Here is a 23868-nt window from a genome sequence, read left to right on the forward strand (position 1 = left end):
TTTCAGGTGTCTATTAATAAACAATGTAAGATAAACAAAATGCCCTACACTTCGGTTCTCAACCATACAAAAGAAAACAACATTATATCATACCTAACATTTTTTCACTTCAATTTTATATCTGAAATAAAGTTTTAAACATAACTAAAAGTCAAATAGATATAAACTTAAATATAATATAGTTCTCATAAGATACAATATAAATTGTAATATAGTAAACAATAGTAAATACAATCATATAAATACAATATTAAGCGTAAAAAAATCACATCAGTTGAAAGGCACAGGTACGATATTTTTAAAAGGAGTTGGATGCATTGCTTTTTAAAAATCTATATTTTGTCCAAATATGCGAAAAGATACTATGAAGCATAGATTGACCAGCCGGCCTATTAGAGGGGAGGGTATTTCACCTTGCGGAACCCTTTTCTTCAACCCCTTCTAATTCAAAATTAGCATTAAAAATACATTTTAAAAAGAGTTTTGTTTGTGGTTCATTTGCTATATAGATATAAGATGGAAATCCTTACTGTTTATAATTGACAAAAAACGTGAAATTCTCCCTATAACTCTTTTAATTGTGTAAGAATATCATTATAGATTAAACAAAATCGTTATGACTTTCTAAAATAAGAATCAATCTTATTACTGCTAAGTTTCCCCTTTTTACCAGCTATTGACGACTCGTTTCTTTTCATTGGACTTGATTTTCTTTTCCTTGAAGTTGTGGCTGTTGAACTACTGCTTAGAAGGTTGCCAAAAGCAGCTGGCTGCTTAACCGCAGGACTTCTACAACAATAATAATAATCAATATAAAAGAAAATTTGAGTTAATTGTTTGTCAGCCGTCAACGGCAAACAAAGACCTTAGTTCAGGTCATCTTGTAAAGCGACTAACACCATATAACCTAAAACCTATCGGCAGCAAAAACAGACAAACTTTTTGAGAACCATTGCTTTGAAGTCCTTAGAGCCGTACAAATGACAAGAAATCATTTTTTAAAAATTTAATTGGTGGAAAACGTAAAAACCATATGACTTTTTTCAAAAAAGCATCATAATAGACGAACAAAGAGAGGGGTAGGTTTCTGGTAGAATCCGTAGACTCCTCTCTTTGTTGCTTAACAAAGAAATTAATCTTAAATGTATAAAAAGTCTCCTAGAGTAAACTTAGGAGTAGTGCGGTTATACATATATATTCAATAAAATGTCCTTACCTTGAATTTAAAACATCCTGAATTGTTTCACTATTCAAGCAAACATCAATATGTTGATTTAATTCTATTTCAGAGTCAAATGTTGCTTTAAAACATACAGGACACGTTACTTTATTAGCTTCACTATCTTTATTAGCAGTATCATCAGTTTCTATTGTTTCTCTCGGCTTTTCTATTTTAATGTCAAGTTTGGAAGATTTTTCATTTAACATTTTCGTGGATTTTTCTTTTTCAATATCCTTTGCTTGTTGGATATTAGTTTCAATTTCTTCTATAGTTCCATATGTATTGTTTATATTTGAAGGTTCTTCTTTCACGCCTAAACAATATTTTCATTGGATATGACAAAAGAATATTATGCTGATTAAAGCGTAGCAAAAAAGTATTAAATAGACAAACGATCAATGCGAGAATTTGTTTGTTTGTTTGTTTGTTTGACTGCTAAGATATCGCTAATCACTGAACTGATTGAGTTTAATGGAAGCTTTACAAATGTCCTCTAAAGTTAATTCTTTTTCTAATCTAAGTCTTAGGATGGTTTTAGGCTATTTTTGCCCTTTCACTCCCCCTACCCTAGATGCTAGGGGCACAACAGTTACTCTTGAAAAGAACAAGGATGACACTAATTTCCTAAAACCAAAACACTAAGACACAGTGCTTGAAGTTACCTAACTATAGATTTAAAAAAACATATAGACTTTCACCAAGACTTTGTAAAGTCGTAAAAATATGATTTGCTAAATACCCAAGTATTTCATAAGCACAATTTTCAATTTTGTAAGGTTGCAAGCTCAGGTTTATCTAAAGTGCTCAACTACGCACTTCAAAGAGCTTTGCTTGCAGTTCTCCTTATTAGTTGTGTAGCAACTCTATAACTTACTTTCTACATTTTTATTTAGAAATTTCCCTACTTTAGCCCTATGCTTCAAAACTTATTTTTCTACTTCATCCGTTTAATATAATGTTTAGAAATAACCCTGAAATCATAACATCGATCTCTTAATTTTATTTTTGCTGTACAGCTATTGGAGAATTTTTTCCTCGTTATTTTACAATAGGATTAGAAAGGTGCACTCAAATTATTAGTGTATAATTAAATGTTAGAGAGGAGGACAATATCTTCATAATTCGTAAGTTAGGGTATCAATTTTCAACTTTTATAGTATGATGTGAAGCTATAGCATATAATATTGTCTTTCTTGTTATCATACAATAGGATTAGGAAGGTACACAATATGAACTCAATTTATTAGTTCATAATCAAATGGAAAATTTTGAAAGTAGATCGTATATGTTTATAATAGCAGCTACGCCCCCTCAAGGCCTCTAGGGGCACTTGAGGGGGAGGAGGAAGTCTACATCCCTTCAATTTTCATAAAGGAAAAGAAAATTTTGAGGGGAGGGTCATTTTTCTACCCTACTCAAAAATAGTTATATACCTTCCTAAGAACTAGAAGCTATATTGAAAAGGAGAATCGTATTAGTTATGTTTTAAGCGAGATCCTGAGGTGAAAAACTCATAGACAATATCCTGTTATTTTTATATACGAATTATGAACTGCCCAATACCATAAAATACAAAATTAGAATCCAATAATTTCAACCGTTTCATGAATTTGATGCCTCATATAAATAAAAATAATATTCTTTAGGAATAAAAAAAAATATGCAGAAAAAAAACATTTGTAATTCATTGTAAAACATTTGTTAAATCTAAATATGTAAATTTAAAACTTTTCTTTGTGCAATTGCAGCTTGTTCTATTATATTACAGGTTTATATTGTGAGTCTTCGCTTCCGCAAAATGTTAAATATTTTCAAAAGCCACCAGAAAAGCAATTTATTACAATAGCGCAAAGTCTTGGCTGAAGCATTTAACACAGCGCAAAATCTTCAAAAATTGTCACAAGTCATGGGGAAATTCCTAGGCCTAAAACAGGCGCAACACATTACCATATATAGCTGGGACTTCCTAAAAAACGTAGTGCAACTAAAGGGTTGGTTGTCTGCTCTGGTTGGAACGTAGGTAAATTAGGTCTGACTGTATCTTGTTTTTAAGCAAACCCAGAGATATCTATAATACAAAGTAGAACGATGTCTGTCTGTCCGTCTGTCTGTCCCTTAAGATCTCGGTAACCACTTAACCGATCGGATTCTACTCTTCAGGGTATCTACCTATTGGTCCTGTGGTGGTTTTAAGCTATTTTCTTGGGGGGTGGGACACCCCCAACCCCCCCCAAAAACAAAAAATCCCCCCCCATTTTTTTTTTTTTTTTTTTTTGAAGGAGATTTCCATGGTCCTTACGACTTTCGCCATAATTTTTTTTTATCACCTTTTGGGGCAAAGCCCCTAGAGGCTAGGGGCGAAGCCGCTAGTCTATAATACAAAGTAGCTTGATGTCTGTCCGTCTGACCGTCTGTCTGTCTGTCCCTTAAGATCTCGGTAACCACTGAACCGATCGGATTCTACTCTTCAGGGAATATACCTACTGGTCCTGTGGTGGTTTTAGGCTATTTTCTTGGGGGGGTGGGACACCCCCAACCCCCCCAAATTTTTTTTTTACATTTTTTGTAAAATCTCAGTAACTGCTGATCAAATTGGGCTCTACCCTTCCGAAAATATACCTACTGGTCCTCTGGTGGTTTTAAGCTATTTTCTTGGGGGGTGGGACACCCCAACCCCCCCAAAAATAAAAAAATCCCCACTTCCAAAATTTTTAATTTTTTAAAATTTTTGTAAACAAAAACCAGTAATTGGGGTGGGGGAACCCCACTGCAACATGGGGCGAAGCCCCCATGAATCCCCCCCCCCCGAAAAAAAAATAAAAATATTTTTTTTTTAATTTAAATTTTTGTGTATGCGAACAACCTAGGTTTAATTTTTATGAATTGAAATTTTTGTAATCAAAATTTTTGTGCATAAAGCGCACAACCTGGGTTTAATTTTACCACAGAGTAATTAAACAAAGAATAATTTTTTTGAATATTTCTATTAAGAAGGGTTGACTTCCCATAACTATATAGAGCGAAGCCCCTAGAGGCTAGGGGCGAAGCCGCTAGTTAATCAAATAGTCATATACTATAATACTATAATGGAAATAAAATACATGGATATTGTGAGATATTCTCCCAGCTGGGTTATATACTGATACATCCCCTCGCCTAACCATGTAGCAACATATTGACCAATATCTTAAGACTATATTAGCAACCTAAATTGACAACAAAAAATCCCATGTTTCATTATCCACGTATTTATTCGTAATATTTTCTTTATTCACATCATTAAACATCCCCCATGTATTTCTTTGTGACACTTTAAAGATATCATAATTTGCGAAAGCAAGGGCACATAGGTTTATACAATTGTGTTCAATAAAATGAATATAAATAGATTCTACAAAAGAATTCTTAGGGATATTAACACATTATGCTACAAAAAGCTTATGTAATTGTACATAGGTAATTCAAAATGACAATGCTCATTCCAAAATAGGTTATAAAAGATACATTGCAACTGAAAGGGAACCAATAATAATTCTTTAGAGAAAAATATATTTGTCATCGACTGTTTTAGGTTAGGTTTAGGTAAGGTCCAGGAATCCACTGTAGGAATATGGTCCTGCAGGGTTAGACATTTACTCCTGTTTTAATAAAGTCAGTCAATCGTATAATATAAAGTACTAGCGGCTTCGCCCCTATCCTCTAGGGACTTTGCCCCAAGAGGTGATAAAAAAAAATTGGGGCGAAATACGTAAAAGTACCAAGGAAATCCCCTACAAAAAAAAATGGGGGGGGGGATTTTTTGTTTTTTGGGGGGTTGGGGGTGTCCCACCCCCCAGGAAAATAGACTAAACCACCACAGGACCAGTAGGTATATTCCCTGAAAAGTAGAATCCGATCGGTTCAGTGGTTACCGAGATCTTAAGGGACGGACAGACAGACAGACGGACGGACATCGTTCTACTTTGTATTATAGATAAACGTTATTTCTGTCTATTAAGATCTGCACCAATTAAGTTATCCAAGTTATCCATTTTAGTGAAGCATTAATAAGGAAGCAGGGCAGGTTTTATGCTATTTTTTCCTCTACAGTGTATGATACAGCAAAATAGAGGATAGAAGATTTTTGTTCGTATTTTCATCATTGTTTTGTAATCTTTTTGAAGCACAACAAAAACAATAAAGAAATCTATGTTTGTCCTGTTTTGAACAGCAAAATAGATAGGCTCAATTACTTACAGTATATTACCTATTTGCCCTTTCCTTATACAAATAAAAACTCTGTCCAAAAGTAGCGCAGTAATAAAAAGTTAATATTATTTATGATTAACATAGAAAAACCTTTATCCATTAGGTAAAATTAAAATATCTTTCAAAGGAGTTAAATCACATTTTTAGTAGCGGGCAGTCATTTATTATTATCTATTGGGGACAATCAGAAAATAAATTTGTAGGCTTTGCTTATTTAATTATCTGGTTTATCCTTAATTATACCCTATAATCAAAAGAATTGGAGATTGTGTTTATTTTGGACACACGCAAAGAAAAATTTGTAAAATAGTTGCATAACTATAAGATGATATAAAAGTAAATATTTGTTATGATATAATCAGTAAAATTGATAGGCTCCATTACTTTCTCAAGATATTGTTACAGGGATGTCAATCCATTCCGATTCTCAAATTCTCGTAGATCTGGATTGGCCCCAGGTATCTAAAAGGATAAGAGAATGGCCAATATATTGTTGTACATCTCCAATTATGATAAACAAAATTGCCCCTTCTGTAGATTACAATTATTGGTTGAAACGTTTGGACACTCAATTTAATGAGCCAATTAAACAAAATTCAATAAAAATTTCCAAACTTTTTAAGCTACCTAACGACTAAGAAAAAGTTATTATAAAACTATGGGGACCAGTGTAATAAACAACACAATATCCACATTACTACTTCATATTTGTTAAAGTCATCATTTTGTCTTATTGTCTGATATGTTAAGTTACGCCATTATACCTATATGTTATCATTCTTCTAGTTCATATGGTTTTATATCGAAAATTTATATTTTAAGTGTCAGCTTTGGAAAAAAAAGTAAATAAATTTCGTAATATTACAGGTATATTCAGGAATAAGAAAATTTATTCTAAAATTTCACATTTCTAGTTTTAACCATCCAATCAAGAACAATAAAAGATCCAAAAATTTCTAGGTCATGGAATGAAATAATGAATAATAAGATCGTGTATATGAAAAGTTTGGTGCCAAAGTCCCCTCCCTTTCTGTGATATCATAAACAGTTTCTTTTATGTTCTTGAATGTTTTATAATCCTATCCAGAAATTATAAAAAGTAAAATACAAAGAAATTGCCTATTACATAAGCTAGTCAGAGCAAGGGAAATATAAACTCAAAGTTAAATTAGAATGAATGAAAAAGTTTATTTTACAAGAAAAAGCAAACATATAAGATGATGATGTTTACAAGAATGTATATATTATTGCTTGGATGTTGCAGCAGATTTTTAAGTACTCTAACACTCGCAGCTGACTAAAATAATGATACCTCCTCTCCTACCTGACCAATAAATGAAGTATTGAAGTAAAATAGAGGAGACAACATCAAATCTAGCAGCTTTGTTGCTGTGCTAATGCTGGACATAATTGTCTATTTTTAAAATAAGAATTCTTATTCCTCTAAAATTTAAAAGCAAGGGGATTGGCAGAATTTATTGGAATTGTTTTTGGCAAACAAAAAGCGATTAAGAAATAAAATATAAGTTTAGATGTTTTTATCTTCGTAAAATTATGTAATTTTTACATCAAAGCTTCTAGTATACAAGCACACTTTTTGACGTTTTAACATAAAGTAACGCATATTAATTAGAGCAACAGTAGTGTTTTCCACTAAGATCTAGGAAACTTATCTACCGAATGATCAAGTTTTCCAGAAAGTTTTGTGTTGGTCAAGTTATTGGCTATAAATATAAGGAGTAAAAGGAAATAGAAAGGGGAGCCCACAAGAACATTTAAAATGGCACTGATTTAAAACCTTCCTCGCTCCACTTTTCTTTTCTTTTTTACTAGTCATGCCCCCGTGAATGCCAGGGGCGGAGCCACTATACACAGAAAATTGAAGCAAAAGGATTCCCACCCCATTTCGCATAAAATTTTTCTCAACCAAATTATACATTTTAGTTAGACTCACCTTGTGATAAACATCTATCAACATGATTGTTCAGGTTATTCAGACCAAGGATTGATTTATCACAAACAGGACAGGAGTATTCGTTTTCTGAAACGTATAATATCAAAGATTAATAAAGGTAATATAAAGAGAGGTAATCATTGTAGAAATGTTTTATTACCTATTAATTTAATTGAAAGCAATACTTAGTATGACCTATTCAACCCTTGACAGAAATTAATCATTAATATCTTATTATCTTCATTGAATTGAAGATTGTTATTTCAGAAAATATATGTAACGGTTTTTTACGAATTATGGCTTAAATATTTTAATTTGCCAAACAAGGAAATCTTTAAAAAAAAAATTATGGTTTCTTGGAAGCTAAGTGTCAATTTATAAGTGTCTGGGTTTTTAAGAGTTCATCAATTATGAGAAATCTTTTGTATCAATCCCCCCCACCCTTATGCACTTAAAATCCTACAAACAGAAATATTTAATTTTATGAAGAACTGTGTAATGCAAATGTGTGTACATTTTTGTAGATCAATTTTTTTTTGGTCTGATGATTCCATTTCATAATTCCTTTCAGAAAGAAACGGGATTTTGGACAGTAAATCATAATGCTACAAAAAGTTCTATAAACTCGTTCTCTCATTCGTACACTCAAACAAATTTTCTTAAATTTTGATAATCCAAAACCTTCCTTAGAAAATAAAAAATATAATTACCATTATGTTCATTGGTCATTCTTGATGTGGAAGGTGTTATTTCATCTATTTGATTATCATCTAATACATCTTTACTTGTAGCTTCGTCTATTGTATCATTATTAGATGTAGCTTGTCCTAATGTAGATTTACCAGCCCCCTTTTTGTTTGATTGCTGTTGGAGGAAAGAAAAGATTGATTTTTGTTTTGTGGTGCCAATTTCTTCTTTGCTTTTCAATTCAGACATCCTTAAGGAAAATTAATTTGTCAAAATGTTTGGTTGTTTTTGATTAATTTTTCAAAGCCAGGGCTATCCTATTTATGTCAGTTAAGATTTCGGTAATACTGATGTAGTACTGATTCGATAGAGTCTTTCTTTTATGTAAGCTTCACTTAGTTTTAAGTTATTTTACTTTTAAAGTCTAAAGATGGTTAAAGTCTATTTTTGTGCCTACCTTCTCCTTTCAAATAAAGATCCCCTAGATACTGTAGGCAGAGTCGCTAATTCTATAGAATAAAGTAGCATGTTGTGCGTGTGTATTTCTGTATGTGAAGTAAGATCTCTAAAACCAAGGAACGTATGAATGCTTAAAGTCAGTTTGTATGAGTGTGTGTAATTAGCCCCCTTTTGGATATTTTGAAAGCAATTAACAAATAATTACCTAACGCCAAGCAGCCGCAAAGCTAGCGGCTGCTCCTCTGAGCTGTCAAGAAGCTGTTGTAGCAGCTGTTTAGCCGTTGATTTGATCACATCAGCACTGTTTGTGGCAGTTGCTATTTGTCTAATCTAAATAAAGTATCTAAAATGATAACAATAGCAAAGAGTACAATTATACAATCAATAAAACAAAATATCTCATATCATAAAAAAGAACATACGAACATTAACAAATAAAGAAATACTGCGCATTTAAATCAAATAAACAGTATTCTGAAAAAGTGAATATCTTATAAAAATATTAAAATAAGGATTTTAAAAAATTATTTGTGAGACTAACGTAATACCTAATTTAGATTATACTCGATTGTAACAGACATCCTATAGCAAAAATTCATAAGAAAAGGACTTTTTAAACATGCTCAAATTTAGATGTTATGTGTTACTTGCGTTGTGACTGTGCAAAGTTAAGTTGTAGAAAAGCGTCACTTATAAAACTGTAAAAATATTGAATTAAACAAATAATACCTTTGTTTTTAGTTTAAAATCATGAGATTTAATTTTGATGGAAACAGCTTGGCCATAGATTTCTTTTTCTTTCATTGTTTCTGATAACTCATCTGACAGTTCATCACACAGCTCTAAAGTAAACAAGTTATTGTGCTTTCTTTCAAAGTGCTTAGCGAGCACAAAGAAAACCCCTTATTTTAAAAATAAATTGAAAACGAAGAGGGACGGGGGTAGTTCTTGAAGATAGATGTCCGAAATCGTGTGAAAAAATATCCAAGATCCGATGAACTTTATTATTTTTAGTTTTTTGTGAGTTTCGCTAGAATTGATTGGAGCTACTTAAATAAGTTAACAGAATTTCTCGAATCATCCAATTAAATTGAAAAACATTAATTAAGTAGAAAGTACATTTATCAAAAATAAATTTTTTAAAAATATCAAAACTTTACATTCAAGTAAAGAAATCACATCAAAATCCTTTTTTTTTACTTGTACTTAGAATGTATGAAAAAAGATGTACACATGTTTTATGTGAAAACTTTTTTATTTACGAGAAAGTCAATTTATTTAATGACGAGCAAAATAATTTCTTACCCAAAAGTTTGTTTCTATCCGAAGTTTGTTTAAAAGTAGTTTCTGTACTTATTGACTTTCTGATCCTGTCCTCTGGAGGCTCCAACCGAGTACTTCCTATACCCTAAACAATAGATTTATTATTCTAGATCATCAATATGACATAATAATCCGCAAAACTTTAACGGAATTTATAACAGAGGAAAGATTACAAAATAAGAGCGACGAAATTTTTATCCTAAGGAATCCAATTATCTTTATAGTTTAAATAAAGACTGCACTTTCGCAGCAAAAATGTACACGTTTAAACCAATAATCAATTGTGTAATTGTAATACATTAAACATATTTTGTACTGACAGATTCATAAGTAGCAAAGCAGTAGTATACTATAATACCAGTAATAGTAAAAATCACAGTACCTGCGATATTTGTAAATAATGTTCAAAGCTGAGTTGAGAAAAAAGCAGCTTTATTTCAGCCCTCAATTCATACAAATCATTACAGGTCTTCACTCCAATACTTCGGAGCAGCTGTTCCTGAACGTTTCCAATACCTGCAAATTTGTTCATTTAATGGATATAGAATATACGTGGATATTAATACAGGGGAAAAATTGTCGTCAATTTAGGTTGCTAACATGGACATCGATTAATGGTCAGTTCGTTCATCCAGTAGGAAGGGATGGGATGGGGTAAGTGGGTGATCGTTATTTTAGCCAGCTACAAGTTTCATTTTATTAGAAAGCATGATAATCGGGTGTAAGACCCAAGAAAAATAAATCCATTGTTGAAATAAAGTTTTACAAACATTTGAATATGATTAAACTTTTTAAACAAAACAATTAAACTATTTAGTATATAATATAAGCATGAAATTTAAATGTCAGGTACAATGTACACAATAGTTTGTATAGTTTTGAATTAGAAAATTTTTCATATAATTGACATTTCATGGCTTTGTCTTATTAATGTAAAAGAATGGAGGGGGCCGGGCACGAGCTATGTTTAACTAAACCTACTCGGTGGTGACCCTGTGCCGACTTTGAATTAGTTCTTTTGAATCAGCTAATAGCGTCGGAAATATAAACACAGACGAATCACTACAAAAGAACAGAAAGGAATTTGACAACAGAGGCAAAGGGTCTCCACAACTTGGGACAGGTAGTTATCTGTATTATTCATCTAAACCTATACATTTATTTTTGTCTTAAAACTTTGAAAAGGTTAAAAACAAGTGTTTACCTGGAGCCTTCCTAATTGGCAAATCTTTGACAAATTCGAGGATTTTATTTTGATCAGGTTCCAAAACATATTGACCATTGGGCTTATTTAGATCAGAGCAAACCTAAAATAAACAAGATATTTTTTCATGAAAACTGGTGCATTTTTTAAATGAACAATTTACTTTCCTTTTATGCATTTATAAGCATTAAAAAGTCTTAAAAATGACCCCTGTGAAATGGCAGGAGAAAACGGATTAAGACACTAAAACGAAAATTTTTGGTCCGTCATATAAATACAAAATAACTTCAGAGGCTGTAAAAGTGCCCAGCTGAAACAATTTCTGATACGCGCTTCAATCTTGGCAATTTCAAATTATTTACAGGCAATGATGTACAAAATAATAAGTAGGTAATGAAAAAAGGCATTAAGGTATCCATAAAATACTATTTTTCGTAATACCTTATTGATCCTAATGTTTGAAAATTCTAATATTTGAAATTCTACAAAATGCATGAGTATAATATATATTTTAAGAATTGGAAAGTTTCTTAGTAAAACATATTTTAGCTCCCATATTTGAAAATTAATACTGAGAAACAATTTCTGTTTATATTTTATGTTTTTACAATTTTGTCGGCATCTTAAAGCATTAGGTATTTCAAATCTTTTTTAGTTTTAGGGGTGTTAGTTCAAACTCCAGTAGAGATATTAAAAGCTACCTTTATACTTTTCATGTATAGTTCAAAAGTTTTTTCTTTTGAAATTGCCCTGACTAACGAATTTTAAAAATCATACAATAGCTCGGTAAATAAATAAATTACCTTTGCGAGAAAAGTATTTGGAGCTATGCCTGCACTGGCGGTTAACTTTGTTTTAGCAAATATCTTTTCTCTCATCTCCTGAAATTAATTTATACATTGAGTGGTTTCAAGCTTTTTAATCTTTAAGGCATACCCTCTAAAACGGATCGAAGCTTCAAGTGTCTTTTAAAAATATGTAAATAAAAAATCCACGTTATTGAATTTAATGTAATATTATATCTTAAAGCATATGTCTTAGAAAACCCTACAGTAAAAAAAACGTCGCCGTAAAAAAAATACCACTGTAATATGCTGCACCATTTTTGGAGCACATTTACCCTACTCTTACTTCTAACGTCGCGCATCTGACAGAGCAGAAGTAGGAACCTTTTCCAATGACTAACTATGGCGAGCAGTAAAGCCATGATTCGAAGAGTTGGAGAGACGATTTTACTAGGAACTATAATTTATAATGGCGCTTCACAAAATGCAACTTATTGAGCACTGATTCCCCCTCCTCCAGTTTATTTTTTAAAACTGGAAATAAGTGTGGTGGGGGGGAGGGGGGGTGAAGTAGTGCAGGGCTCCCCCACAGGGGTTAGGCACAGGAAATAACGTCACTTCCTTATTTAAGGGGAGGGTATTTCTGCTCAACAGGCACTTTGGGGGAAGCACTTTTATAATTTGTAAAAAAAAAAGCAAAATAAAAATACCTGAACCGAGTCCCAGGCATTAGCATCAGGATGTAGAAGTAGATAATCAGTAATATCAATGTAGGCTTCATCAAGGGACATGGGGGCAAAATTTTCATCATACTCACTAAAACATTAAGACTTTTAAAAAATATTAATATTCTTAAGCTGTAACTCACGTTGTATGTTCGTCTATCATTAGGGAGAAAGTGTGATGATTTCGGTTGAAATTAGAAATTGATGTTTCATCTTTTTTTTTGAAGATTCCTCAGACTATCAAAGCATTCTTTTAAGATTTTTCTTTGTCAGTCGTCGGTAATGCTACGAGGGACAGTGTGTTAACTAGGCTAAACTCTAAAAATGCTTCTGAGATTTTCTTTTTTAAGCCATTTCACTTATTTTCTCAGTCAGACTGTTAAATACTTCAATGTTATAGAAATTTAAAATTAAGTATATATTTGTGCTCGGCTAATGGTGGATATTTTACTTCTTGTTTCTTATCATATTATACCATATAATAACAAATGGACTAACAAAAGCAACAGACTTAAGGACCTCACATTGTTATGATTCCAGAAACTTTAACTTTATCGGCTAGCAGTTAACTTTTAAAGATCCAATACAAAATCTGGACAGGTTTCTTACCTTGTAGGGAAAGTCCTGTTCCCTCTTTTCTTTTACTTTAATACTTAAAGAATAAAGTGAGAATAAAAAAATACCTAAAAACTTCTCTGATAAGTTTAGATTCGTCAGCATATTTCTGCATGTTACCAGGGACTATCACCAATTCTGGGCATAATTTCTTCCCAATAAAACCTAAAAAAAATATTTAATTATTCAAGGTTTATTCCATTTCTAAAAATGTTGATTTACCTATTGCTAATTGTCTTATTACGTCAGTTTTTACTTTTACTATCTATGCGTAACAGATATTTAGTTTACTTAGAAATAGTTTTCCAGTATGGCTTCTAATCCAATCAATATCCGTTGAATTTAAACCGGTTTTGTTCCATTAAAACATCATGCATCGTATTGTATTATAGAGAATATTCTACAAAAAAAAATATAAATCATCATGGAAATAATCCCTACTAAAACCAGAATTAATCTCAAAATTTTTCATTTTACCATACGCGGAAAACTATCAGAATACGATACTAAACCCCGAACAAACATATTATGCAAATCTGAATTTTCAAAATAGCAGCTTTATTATTCATTTAGGATGATTTTACAATAAATATGAAATGTAGATGCCTCTTTTGGTTACAAAATTCCACTGTTATTTTTTAATTAATCAGCACCAATAAAGCACAAGATCTCAAAAACAGCATTTGGGGGCAATACTGGTGAACAAATATATTATGCAAATCCAAAACAAAGCAACAAAAAAAAGGTTTTTTGGCACTTTTCTCCTCTTTTAAAGATTAATTATGATAAAACAATATTTTTTTAAGGGATTTATGCATTAATTATTATGAAATATAGTATAAGGTAGAAATTAATGATTTTTCTAAATAAGAAATGTTTGAAAAAAATAAATTCGATCCCTATCACTTTAGAAGACAGCTGCTGACCCCCAGTCTTATGGATGAACCTAAATACATGTTAAAGATAAAAATTACCCTGAAAATTATACAAAAATGTTTTTTTATGTGTTAAAAAAATTCATTTTAAAATCTTTATTTTGAGGATGATGACCTTTCAGATGCTCCTGTTGGTGGTGATGGTGAGCCAAAAGTTATCTAAGTACATGCCCATTACAACAACTTGTCTATTAACCTATGTACCATTTTTTGTAGTCATAGCAGCCTCCAATGGAGCCTTCCAACAAGAAATATAACCATCTTCTAAAAACTACAGTATTCACCTTATGAATTGAAGCAAATAAAATTGCAATTCTTTTCTTTTTTAATAATGCTGGGCTGGAGGATGCTATAACTACAAAAATTGGATCATAGTTTAATATATAAGTTGTCATCATGGACATGCACTTTGATAACATTTGGCTCACCATCACCACCAATAGGGGCATCTTAAAGGTCATCATCCTCAAAATCAAGATTTTAAAATAGATTTTTTCAACACACCAAAATCATTTTTGTATAATTTTCAGGGTAATTTTTATCTTTAACATGTATTTAGGTTCATCCATAAGACTGGGGGTCAGCAGCTGTCTTCTAAAGTGATAGGGATCGAATTTATTTTTTTCAAACATTTCTTATTTAGAAAAATCATTAATTTCTACCTTATACTATATTTCATAATAATTAATGCATAAATCCCTTAAAAAATTATTATTTTATCATAATCAATCTTTAAAAGAGGAGAAAAGTGCCAAAAAACCTTTTTTTTGTTGCTTTGTTTTGGATTTGCATAATATATTTGTTCACCAGTATTACCCCCAAATGCTGTTTTTGAGATCTTGTGCTTTATTGGTGCTGATTAATTAAAAAATAACAGTGGAATTTTGTAACCCAAAGAGGCATCTACATTTCATATTTATTGTAAAATCATCCTAAATGAATAATAAAGCTGCTATTTTGAAAATTCAGATTTGCATAATATGTTTGTTCGGGGTTTAATAAATAAAGATTTTATTTATGTGAGAATCAGTAATTTGATTTTACAAGCGCATTTTTGACATACCTACTTTCATTATACTATCAGAGCAGCTTAACAACTATGTAAAATAATACTATTTCCAATTAAGTCGGCTCATTTTTTCTCATTTATATAAGAAGCTTACTTAGTCTTATGTAAGTTGATGAGACAATAAATATAAAAACCATCGTTGTCAATAAGGTTACGCAACTTAGTGTGCATTAACTTCCGTTTGTATGTTCTTTAAGATTTCGCAAACCACTGAAACGATTGAGTTGCCCCTTTTAGCAAGCCTTTTAAATCTACCAGTATGAAATAAAATATTGAGAAAGTTATATTATATTTTTTTTTGGCCCTTTCCCTGCCCTTTGAATATGCCCATATATTCTAAAGACAAAGTTGCAAGTGAAAAGCAAATAATGTGAGCAAAGAGAAATAGACAGTTTTTTATGTGGTTCAGATGATATGATAATGAAATACAATAGCGGAAGTGAATGCACACCACAAACTCATATAGTGTATCAGGGATAATAGAATATGTTTGCTTGTAATTAAGCTAAAACAGCTTTTACTAAACTAATTTTATAAACATTGCAAAAAAATGTGCACCATAAATAAAAATCCCAAAAGAAAAAAAAATTAAATTCCTAGGACACTATTTTACAATATAAAAGTTTAGAGAATGTTTTCTCTAAATAAACTAAAAGCACCAATTTACAAGTAACTTTATCTCTGCTTATAATTGAATATGATACATGTATTTCTTAGTTCTTTATTCATTAGATATATATATAGAGGGCTAAGTAACTAAGTTAGTCACATGAAAACTCTAGCGTGTGTATGTTCATTTAGGAAGGGAGTAGACATTGGACAATGACAATTGGTCTCTAATTTTCACTGGTACTAATACTTTTATAAACACTTTCTCTAATTCTTTGTTTAAAAACTTTGGAGATTCTGTTAAATCTTGATTGGGACAATAGTATTAAAACTTTTCCACAAATAATTTTAATAATCAACAGGAGTTATTTCATTTTACACTATAGGTCTTTAGGTAGAGTGGGGGAGGGGATTTGAGTTGACCCTCCCAAACTTTAAATTTCAGTTTTAAAAAGATAAAAAAAAAATATCTTTATCAGAGATCATTTTTTTCTGTTGGGCGATTTTTCTTGAGAGGGTGGTAGAACACCCCCAAAAAACCTTCCCAGGACTTATGAGTAGCTACTCTGTAATGGAGGTTTAGCAGTTGGCGAGATCCTACGGTACACACAGACATCCTGTTACTTTCATATTGGGATACTTAGTTGTATTTATCGTCTTGTCTTGACCCTTAAGATCCCTGTTAGTGGTTTGATTACAGTTAGAGGAACATTTCATTTGATTGTACCTGGCATAGCAGCTCTGACTCCAAACTTCCTGGCGGCATAATTTGAAGTTGATAACATTCCCATACCTCCAACAGCCATCGGTTTATCCCTGGATAGTTTTAGTAAAGTTGTTTTCATTTTATGTGGCGAAGCTCCTCTATACCCAAGTTTTTTTCTGAACATTTTCTCTTTTTTATTAACATTCAATTTTTTTTTATCTAATTTTTTACCGTATATTTCCAACAGCTCCGAAAATGTTGGGAGTAATAAATTTTGTGTTTTTGTATGGCAACAAATATTTTGTTTAAGTCAAACTCACATTAATAACATTTATCATAAAATTCTATAGGTTAAATTCATTAAATAGGTAGGTAAATTTGGATTCTTTTAAAAACATTGCTTTTAACTTTAGTTACACTTAGAAAGGATCATTGATGGATTAACATAAATATATTTATAAAATGGAGATCAAATTCTCCAAACAGTTAGTATTTTTAAAATAGTCAGGTAAAAGTTTTATATACCTTAAATTAGGATCATCTCTCATTTCTACAGCAGCATAGAACATATCCATATCAACATGAACTATTGTTCTACTTAGATCCAATCCCTTAATTGACAAAATTATAACTATAATTAAGATTTCAATAATACTTTAGTGATAAGACAATCGACGAAACTTTGATGTACATTTCAATGATGATACACAAAATGTATATCCCTTCTGTAGATTAAAATTTTAGAGAGAAAAAATCCTAAAGGGCCCTACCTTTACAGGATATTGATTATTGATACTATCTTTTACTTCAGTAATAAACTTTACTTAACCTAACCTAACCAAAAATATGCATCAAAAAGTTAGTTTGTGGTCAAGATAAGGAAAACTGCTGAGAATTAGCTAACATATTCCACCACGACTTAGGTCCAAAACCGTATAAAACTATGTCTAATCAATCAATCAATCAAGCTAACCAGCAACCAGCTGTACCTGGTTTAAATATTGCACATACGAGTCCGCTTCTTGTTTGGCTAGAAAAACTTCTTTGGGAGTTAGGCTTTCTTGTCTGGCTTTTAGACTTTCTATTTGGGCATCTATTCTGAATATTTAATATTTATTCATAATTTATCATCCTGTGCAATAACAAGATCTCTGCTTGTCTGTCTTATGAACCGGTAAGCTTCCCTTTAAAGTGAAGCTTCTTAGAGGTCCCGATAATGTTTTGGTCCATCTTGGGAAAGATACCAAGTTCCTACACACCCTCTTAAGAAAAATCAAACCTAAGAATACAATACAAGCAACAAGCACAACACACAACAAACACAGCGAGAAAAAATCGCAAAAGAAAGTTTAATTTATTCACCATTCCATACAACAATGTAGTTAAAACAAATATAGCCAAGGAGTTTTTAAAGCTAGTAGATAAGCACTTTTACATCAAAATTCTAATTCCCCCCCCCAAGCCCAATCAGGATATGAGTTGTAAAACCCTGCAGGGGGTACAATTTTTTAACACATACTTCTTTCTTTTTGCTTATTATTTAGTCTATTAAAAGGATTCAAAATGCAAAGACATATATTTTTTGAACTCTTATTTTATACATCTTACTTAATGTTAAAAAAATAACCTGTGTTTATACGTATAAAACAACAAATAGGGGGCTATTGACCTGACCACACCCCGTCTTTAAAGTATCCCTAGATACCATCAAAATGGCATGCTTTTTTATACAAATACATACAGACACCCTCTCTCTGCTGTTATATAATAAGATTAATATATCATACAATAATCTTGTATTCTGACCTTGCTTGGTTTTCTTTCTGTTTAGCATAGAACTTGGAACCCTTGCTGGCGTTTTCAATTATTTGGTTAATTTTCTCCTTGTCCAAACCAGTCATACCAGCCTTAATTATAATTTTTATTTGCCAAGAAAATTAGCATATTGCAGGAAAGATTCGTTTATTCTGTAACCTTTAAGAATTTGTTGACTCAAAACACGTGACTTTATGTTATACAATAAAAACTAGGTAGCTTTGTTTACTATCTGAATTATTTTGAAGAAAAATTGCTGCAAAATCACCAAATGTTTTCTTAAAAATATATTTTGTTGTTGGTTATTCATTATATGACTTTAAACTAACTAATCAGAATCTTTAAATTAAGTTATAATTTCAGTTTTAAATTGAAACCGCCGGTTTTAAGAGCCTCAGCGCCACAAAAATTGTAAAAAAAAGAGAATTTGAAAGATGGTAAAGTAAAAACAAAACCTTATTGTCATTTAAAGACATCAATCCAATTGTCTTTGCGCCACCCTTATTTTCTTCATTATGCTTGGAGGGAGATTTTTCTGTTCTGTTGTTCAAATCAACATCCAGGTTACTTGTCGGCTGGGCCATTTTATTAGAATTTGACGTTTCTACTGTATCTACGCAGTTGCGAGAACTGGAAGGTGTTACAGCATCTACGCAACTCCCATCTTTCAATTTTCCCGCCATTTTGGGATGATTTCTGATTTTTCAGCAAATCCTTTGGAATCATAAGATGTGTATTTTATTTAAACAATATGTGATTATGTTAGGGATCTTTAGGGATAAGACAATTGACGATGGGTTGATGTCAGGGTTGTCATTTTGGGCGGGCGCTTTTGGGCGGGCGGTTTTGGGCCGCCCAATATAAGGTCCTTTTGGGCAGTTTTAGGCACCCCCCTTTTAGGGGGAGAGAAAAAGGGGAGGGGGTTAAAAAGAGGGGGGGCGGGCCTATTTTTGGGTGATATCCTTATACTAAAGTAACAGGATGTGTATCTGTTTGTTTGTGTGTCTGTGTGTTTGTACCGAAGGATCTCGCTAACCGCTGAACCGATCGGGTTCTCCTTAACAGAGTAGCTTCTCATAGGTTCTGGGAAGGTTTATAACTATTTTGGGGGAGGGTACCACCACCCTCCTAAGAGAAATCGCCCCTAGAAAAAAATTGCACTCCCCCAAAAACTTTTTAAAAACTTTTTTAAACTAAAAATAAAAATGGGAGAAGCAAACCTACCCCCCCCCCCAAAAAAAAACAAAACAATTATTCCCCCCCCCCAATTTTTTTTTTTACTTTTTCTTTTCAAATCTAATAGGTATAATAATTGAATTATCAAATTTGACTCTCAAGTGCCCCTAGAGGCCTCTAGGGCCGTAGCTGCTAGTAAAATGTATAAATTAGTAAGTTTTTTTATGTATCTAGAGAAGGATTTCGCTAACTGCTTTCCAGTGGAGCTTTTATAGGTCCTGAGATGGTTTTAGGCTATTTTATTTCTAATAATAAGTCTAGATATGGTTTTAGGCTATTTTATATCCTTTTTAAATGCTTTTTACGACATTTGCCCAAAAAAGGTGCCCAAAACCACTTTTGGGCGCCCAAAACCCGCCTAAAACCCTTTTGGGCAATTGGGCCGCCCAATATAAAAAAAGTGCCCAATTCGACAACCCTGGTTGATGTACAATGCACATGCCACATTAACATATAACAAATTATCCATTATGTAATGATAAAAGGGGGGGAGTTATGCAACCATCTCGTAATCAATGTATAAAAGGCACTTCAGGGCAAATCATCACGAAAACTATCTCCACATAATACTCTTTGCTGCTCCAGAACGTTTTCAAACGGTTCTAGCCGGTAGATGCCCCTCCCCCCCCCTTATTGATGGAAAAGTTTGGACAACATTTAAAGCAGATTTTAACACATAATATAAGTATCTCAATTAATTTTTAATAAGTGCCTCGTAGGGCACAGGGAAGGGTTTCTTTGCTCGCTAGGCACTTTGCGGGAAAAGAAAAAGAAGCGTCCCAGAAAACTAAAAAATTCACAAAAACAATGCATTTTATAAAAACAGACAGGTATCATTGACCGCTATAGAATACCGTAATATTTTCTTTCTATTACCACTGCACTGCAGCACTACTAGTGCCTGCGCCCCTTGCATAAAAAGATCTGTATTAAAAGGAAAATCGCGGGACTGAAAAAAGAACTCGCTGGGTAAATCATATGCTCTGAAAGGGCTTACCAAGCATAGACCCCTCCCCCTCCATTTTATTTTTGAAATGAATTGTAAATTGAAGGGGTTACAACTGCGGGGCTACACTTTACCTAATACAACTTAACTTAACCTAACCTAACCTAAACTTTAACCCTTCCCATAATATATTAATTCAATTTTTCAAAGATTAAGAGAAGAATATTTCTGGCGTAATAAACCAAATTTCGTGTTTTACAGAATCTACATAAATGAACCCTCCCTTTGTTTTCGGCAAGGCAGGGTTTCGGATCCGCATTAAAATTTGGTCAGTGCGGATCCGGATTCGGTTCCGGATCCTTGACAATAAAAATAAAATCACCAAATTTTTCAAAAAAAATTTTATTCTTTAATTCGAAGTCAAAAATACTTTTAATTTTCAAGTCTGAACCTAAACCTTAAAGATTGGCTCTCATCAAGAGAATGTCTGATATTTTATATAAATTTAGGTAGATTTTTCCATTTTTTCCGCATTTTTTTTGAGTCCAAGGACTCAAAAATATGCGGATCCTTGCGGATCCGGATCCGAAACCCTGCGGCATGGGCATCGATTTTACCCTCCCCCTCGCCAAAAAAAAATTTTGTAATAAACTTCAATACACAATTGCCTAGATAAATTAGGAACTAAGTTCGTTGACTAAATAAACTTTCTAAACTCATTTTTTAACATTTTATTGATTGGATTTTCATTTTTACATTTTGAAAAATCTGCAAAGAATACATTTAATAATTAAGAAATAATGATAAGGTACTAGTTATATTACATATGATCTTATGATAAACTAGTTTTAAAATTAAAACAAGAAAAAACATCTATTGTGGAAATGCTAGAATATAATTTTTATTTATCGCATCGTTTTACAGACAGCTTTCCGCGGATATTAAAATGAAAACAAAACAAAAAAAATTTGAATTTAGTTTAAAAGTTTTAATAAAAAAAAAGAAGCTTTAATGCTTCTTAAAAATATTATATACTAAATTAAATAACTTTTTGTTTAATCAAACAGCCTTTTATGGGTAACTTATATCTTGTATTAGGAAATATCTTACTGAAACAATATTTCCTTTCTTTAGTTGGTTTATTGTTTATTATTGTACAATATCATGATGAGAACAATATAAAAAGTATAAATGAGAACAATGAGATGGTTGCTGCTGTGCTTATGGATGGATTTGCAGCACTTCATTCTGAATTTCCTGGCCGAGATTTGTCTGGAGGTCACTCAGCTTCTGCTTCAACCTAGCCACGCCCATGGTCACTATGTTCTCTGGAAAATTAATACATTTTATTAAAAAGTTTGGGTATCGTCCCTTTCGTAACAACGCCTTTTAAGGGGCGTTTCATCGTATTTTAACAGAAGATTTTCTCCTATTTTTAGTCCCTACGGGGGGCTCTAACCCTGCGTTGCAATCACCTAACTCAATCTAAAATAACCTAACAAAAGCTGCTGTGAAAATACGATGAAAGGCCCCTTGTTGTCACTAAAGGGACTATACCCAAAGGTTTATGAAATCCTATTATATAAAGTAATAAGCATTTTTAGGTCTGTAGCGAAGGATCTCGCTACAGTACCGATATGGTTCTCTTTTACAGTGAAAATTATTAGAGGTCCCAGGATGGTTTAAGGCTATTTGACGTTCTCCTCCTAGAAATAATTTTATCCCCCCCCCCCACCCCCGACAGAACAACTATTTTAGGTTAGGTTTTAGGCTAGGGAGCCGAGCGCTGCGGCTAGGCAGGAAAGGGTGCCAAGTACATTTGTTTTACCTGGTTTTAGGCTGCCACAAGCTTCAACGTTGAAGAAAAACTTGTTTGGCTTGGAAGCATAGTCATACGGGGCCTAAAAAACACTGTTTATTAAAAATTTTAATTTCACTTTAATTTCTAAGACTATTGTGAAGTTTCAAATGCAATGATGCTCTTAGTTTTTCATTTAATTCTATTAAAGATTCATATACCCAATGTGCATAAACATTATTTGGTTTGCCAGTCTTTTTGTAATGCTATAAAAATATATATTTCCATTTTAATTTCATTATAGGTACTAAAAAGTCTAACAAGAAAGAACAAAATGTTTTTTTTTTTTCAAACAAGTTTTATTGAACTTTAATAATTCACAGTTTTATACATCACAATTTATCAACATTTAGAATATTAGATATTTTAATATACAATTAAGATAGATTAAGCAACAGACTTCATCTTATTCTTTCTCTGTCTGTTTCTCTTGACAAGAACATCTTTGCGCCAAGTGGCAGGGCGACGGCAGCCGTGCAGTTTAAAATAAAGGCCACAAGCGTTGCATACAGGCAGGCCTGTCTCTCCATCCTTTCTCCAGAGGCAGGTCTTCTGTGTTCCACAGTTTGTACAGGTTGTTCGTAGCTCAACTGGCAGAGATGTTGTTGGATCCTGGCAGGACTTTACTTCTAGGGCATGTGGAACTGTGACAAGTTTGACGTCTTGTTTATTGTCGACAGCAGTGGGATAGTTAAAGCTGGTTTGCTGGCCATCATTTTGTACCTGGAACTTGGAATCATAGGTATAAGCAGCATCCTGGTCAGCATAAACATGATCCAGTGGGGAAGGGGCAGTATAACATGAAACATCAGAATACTGCGGCCATTCTTGATATTGTTCGAACTGTTGGTGAGAATAATACTGATACTGCTGATGTGCATACGCTTCATGGGCCATGTGTCTGCCATCTGGAGATTGAACGGGTAGTGGTGAAAACTGCTGCCCGCTTTGGTCAGGTGACAGGTAGCTGCTTTTCTCGGCCTCTGGTGACAGCTGGCTGGTTTGAATAGGGGACATGTGGCCGCTGGCAGCTGGTGACAATTGGCTGTTATGTTCAGGAGAGCTGTTGAGCAGAACATTCTGGAAATGCTCTTGGAACTGAAGCTCATACTCAAAGCAGTTATCATCCCTCAGCAGAGAATCTAGCATAGATGAGGGTTCTGTCCTCATTTCTGATTGTTGGAGTGGTGATGGTTGGCTGGTAGAGGTTATCTCAGGCATTGAAATCATTTCGCTGTAACAATAATTGTTGGTAGCCATGATTGATTATATTTTTATATCTTAGAGATATATGTGTTCTAATGTTGGTTGTTAATGTTTAACTGATGAATTGTAGAATTAAGTGGCTGCCTTATCAATTCCGGTCAATGGTAATTCTAAACGGACGCGCAGCGTAGCGGTCATGGCCTAACGCGATCGTATGATATCAAATACGTTGGCTAGCGGTTATGACCGCTAAATAACCCCTCCCC

At 32.7% G+C, this 23868-nt stretch overlaps 2 protein-coding genes across 2 annotated transcripts in view; both read right to left on the reverse strand.

Annotated features, from left to right (window-relative positions):
- Window positions 1-21308, reverse strand: LOC145325007 (DNA polymerase kappa-like). The gene is made up of 18 exons (XM_080167788.1): window positions 21207-21308; window positions 18812-19070; window positions 18348-18448; window positions 17531-17639; window positions 17067-17152; window positions 16563-16651; window positions 13291-13387; window positions 12593-12698; window positions 11901-11978; window positions 11098-11200; window positions 10276-10409; window positions 9876-9978; window positions 9300-9412; window positions 8776-8900; window positions 8135-8361; window positions 7425-7511; window positions 1217-1535; window positions 1-789 (listed from the first exon to the last, which is right to left on the reverse strand). The coding sequence occupies exons 2-18, from the start codon at window positions 19037-19039 to the stop codon at window positions 615-617; spliced, it is 2280 nt and encodes a 759-aa protein (XP_080023914.1). The 5' UTR covers window positions 19040-19070; window positions 21207-21308; the 3' UTR covers window positions 1-614.
- The window catches only part of Polr2C (RNA polymerase III subunit RpII33), a 19237-nt gene continuing 16674 nt past the window's right edge, over window positions 21306-23868 (reverse strand). The window contains exons 8-9 of the mRNA XM_080167789.1: window positions 22367-22439; window positions 21306-21866 (exon numbers count right to left, since the gene is read on the reverse strand). Of these exons, the coding sequence (XP_080023915.1) occupies window positions 21760-21866; window positions 22367-22439 (180 nt within the window). The 3' untranslated portion in view covers window positions 21306-21759. The remainder of the gene's footprint in view (window positions 21867-22366; window positions 22440-23868) is intronic.

The sequence above is a fragment of the Acartia tonsa genome, chromosome 7 (assembly GCF_053477335.1).
Source record: "Acartia tonsa isolate MP-2025a chromosome 7, ASM5347733v1, whole genome shotgun sequence".
In the NCBI taxonomy this organism is placed as follows: domain Eukaryota; kingdom Metazoa; phylum Arthropoda; class Copepoda; order Calanoida; family Acartiidae; genus Acartia; species Acartia tonsa.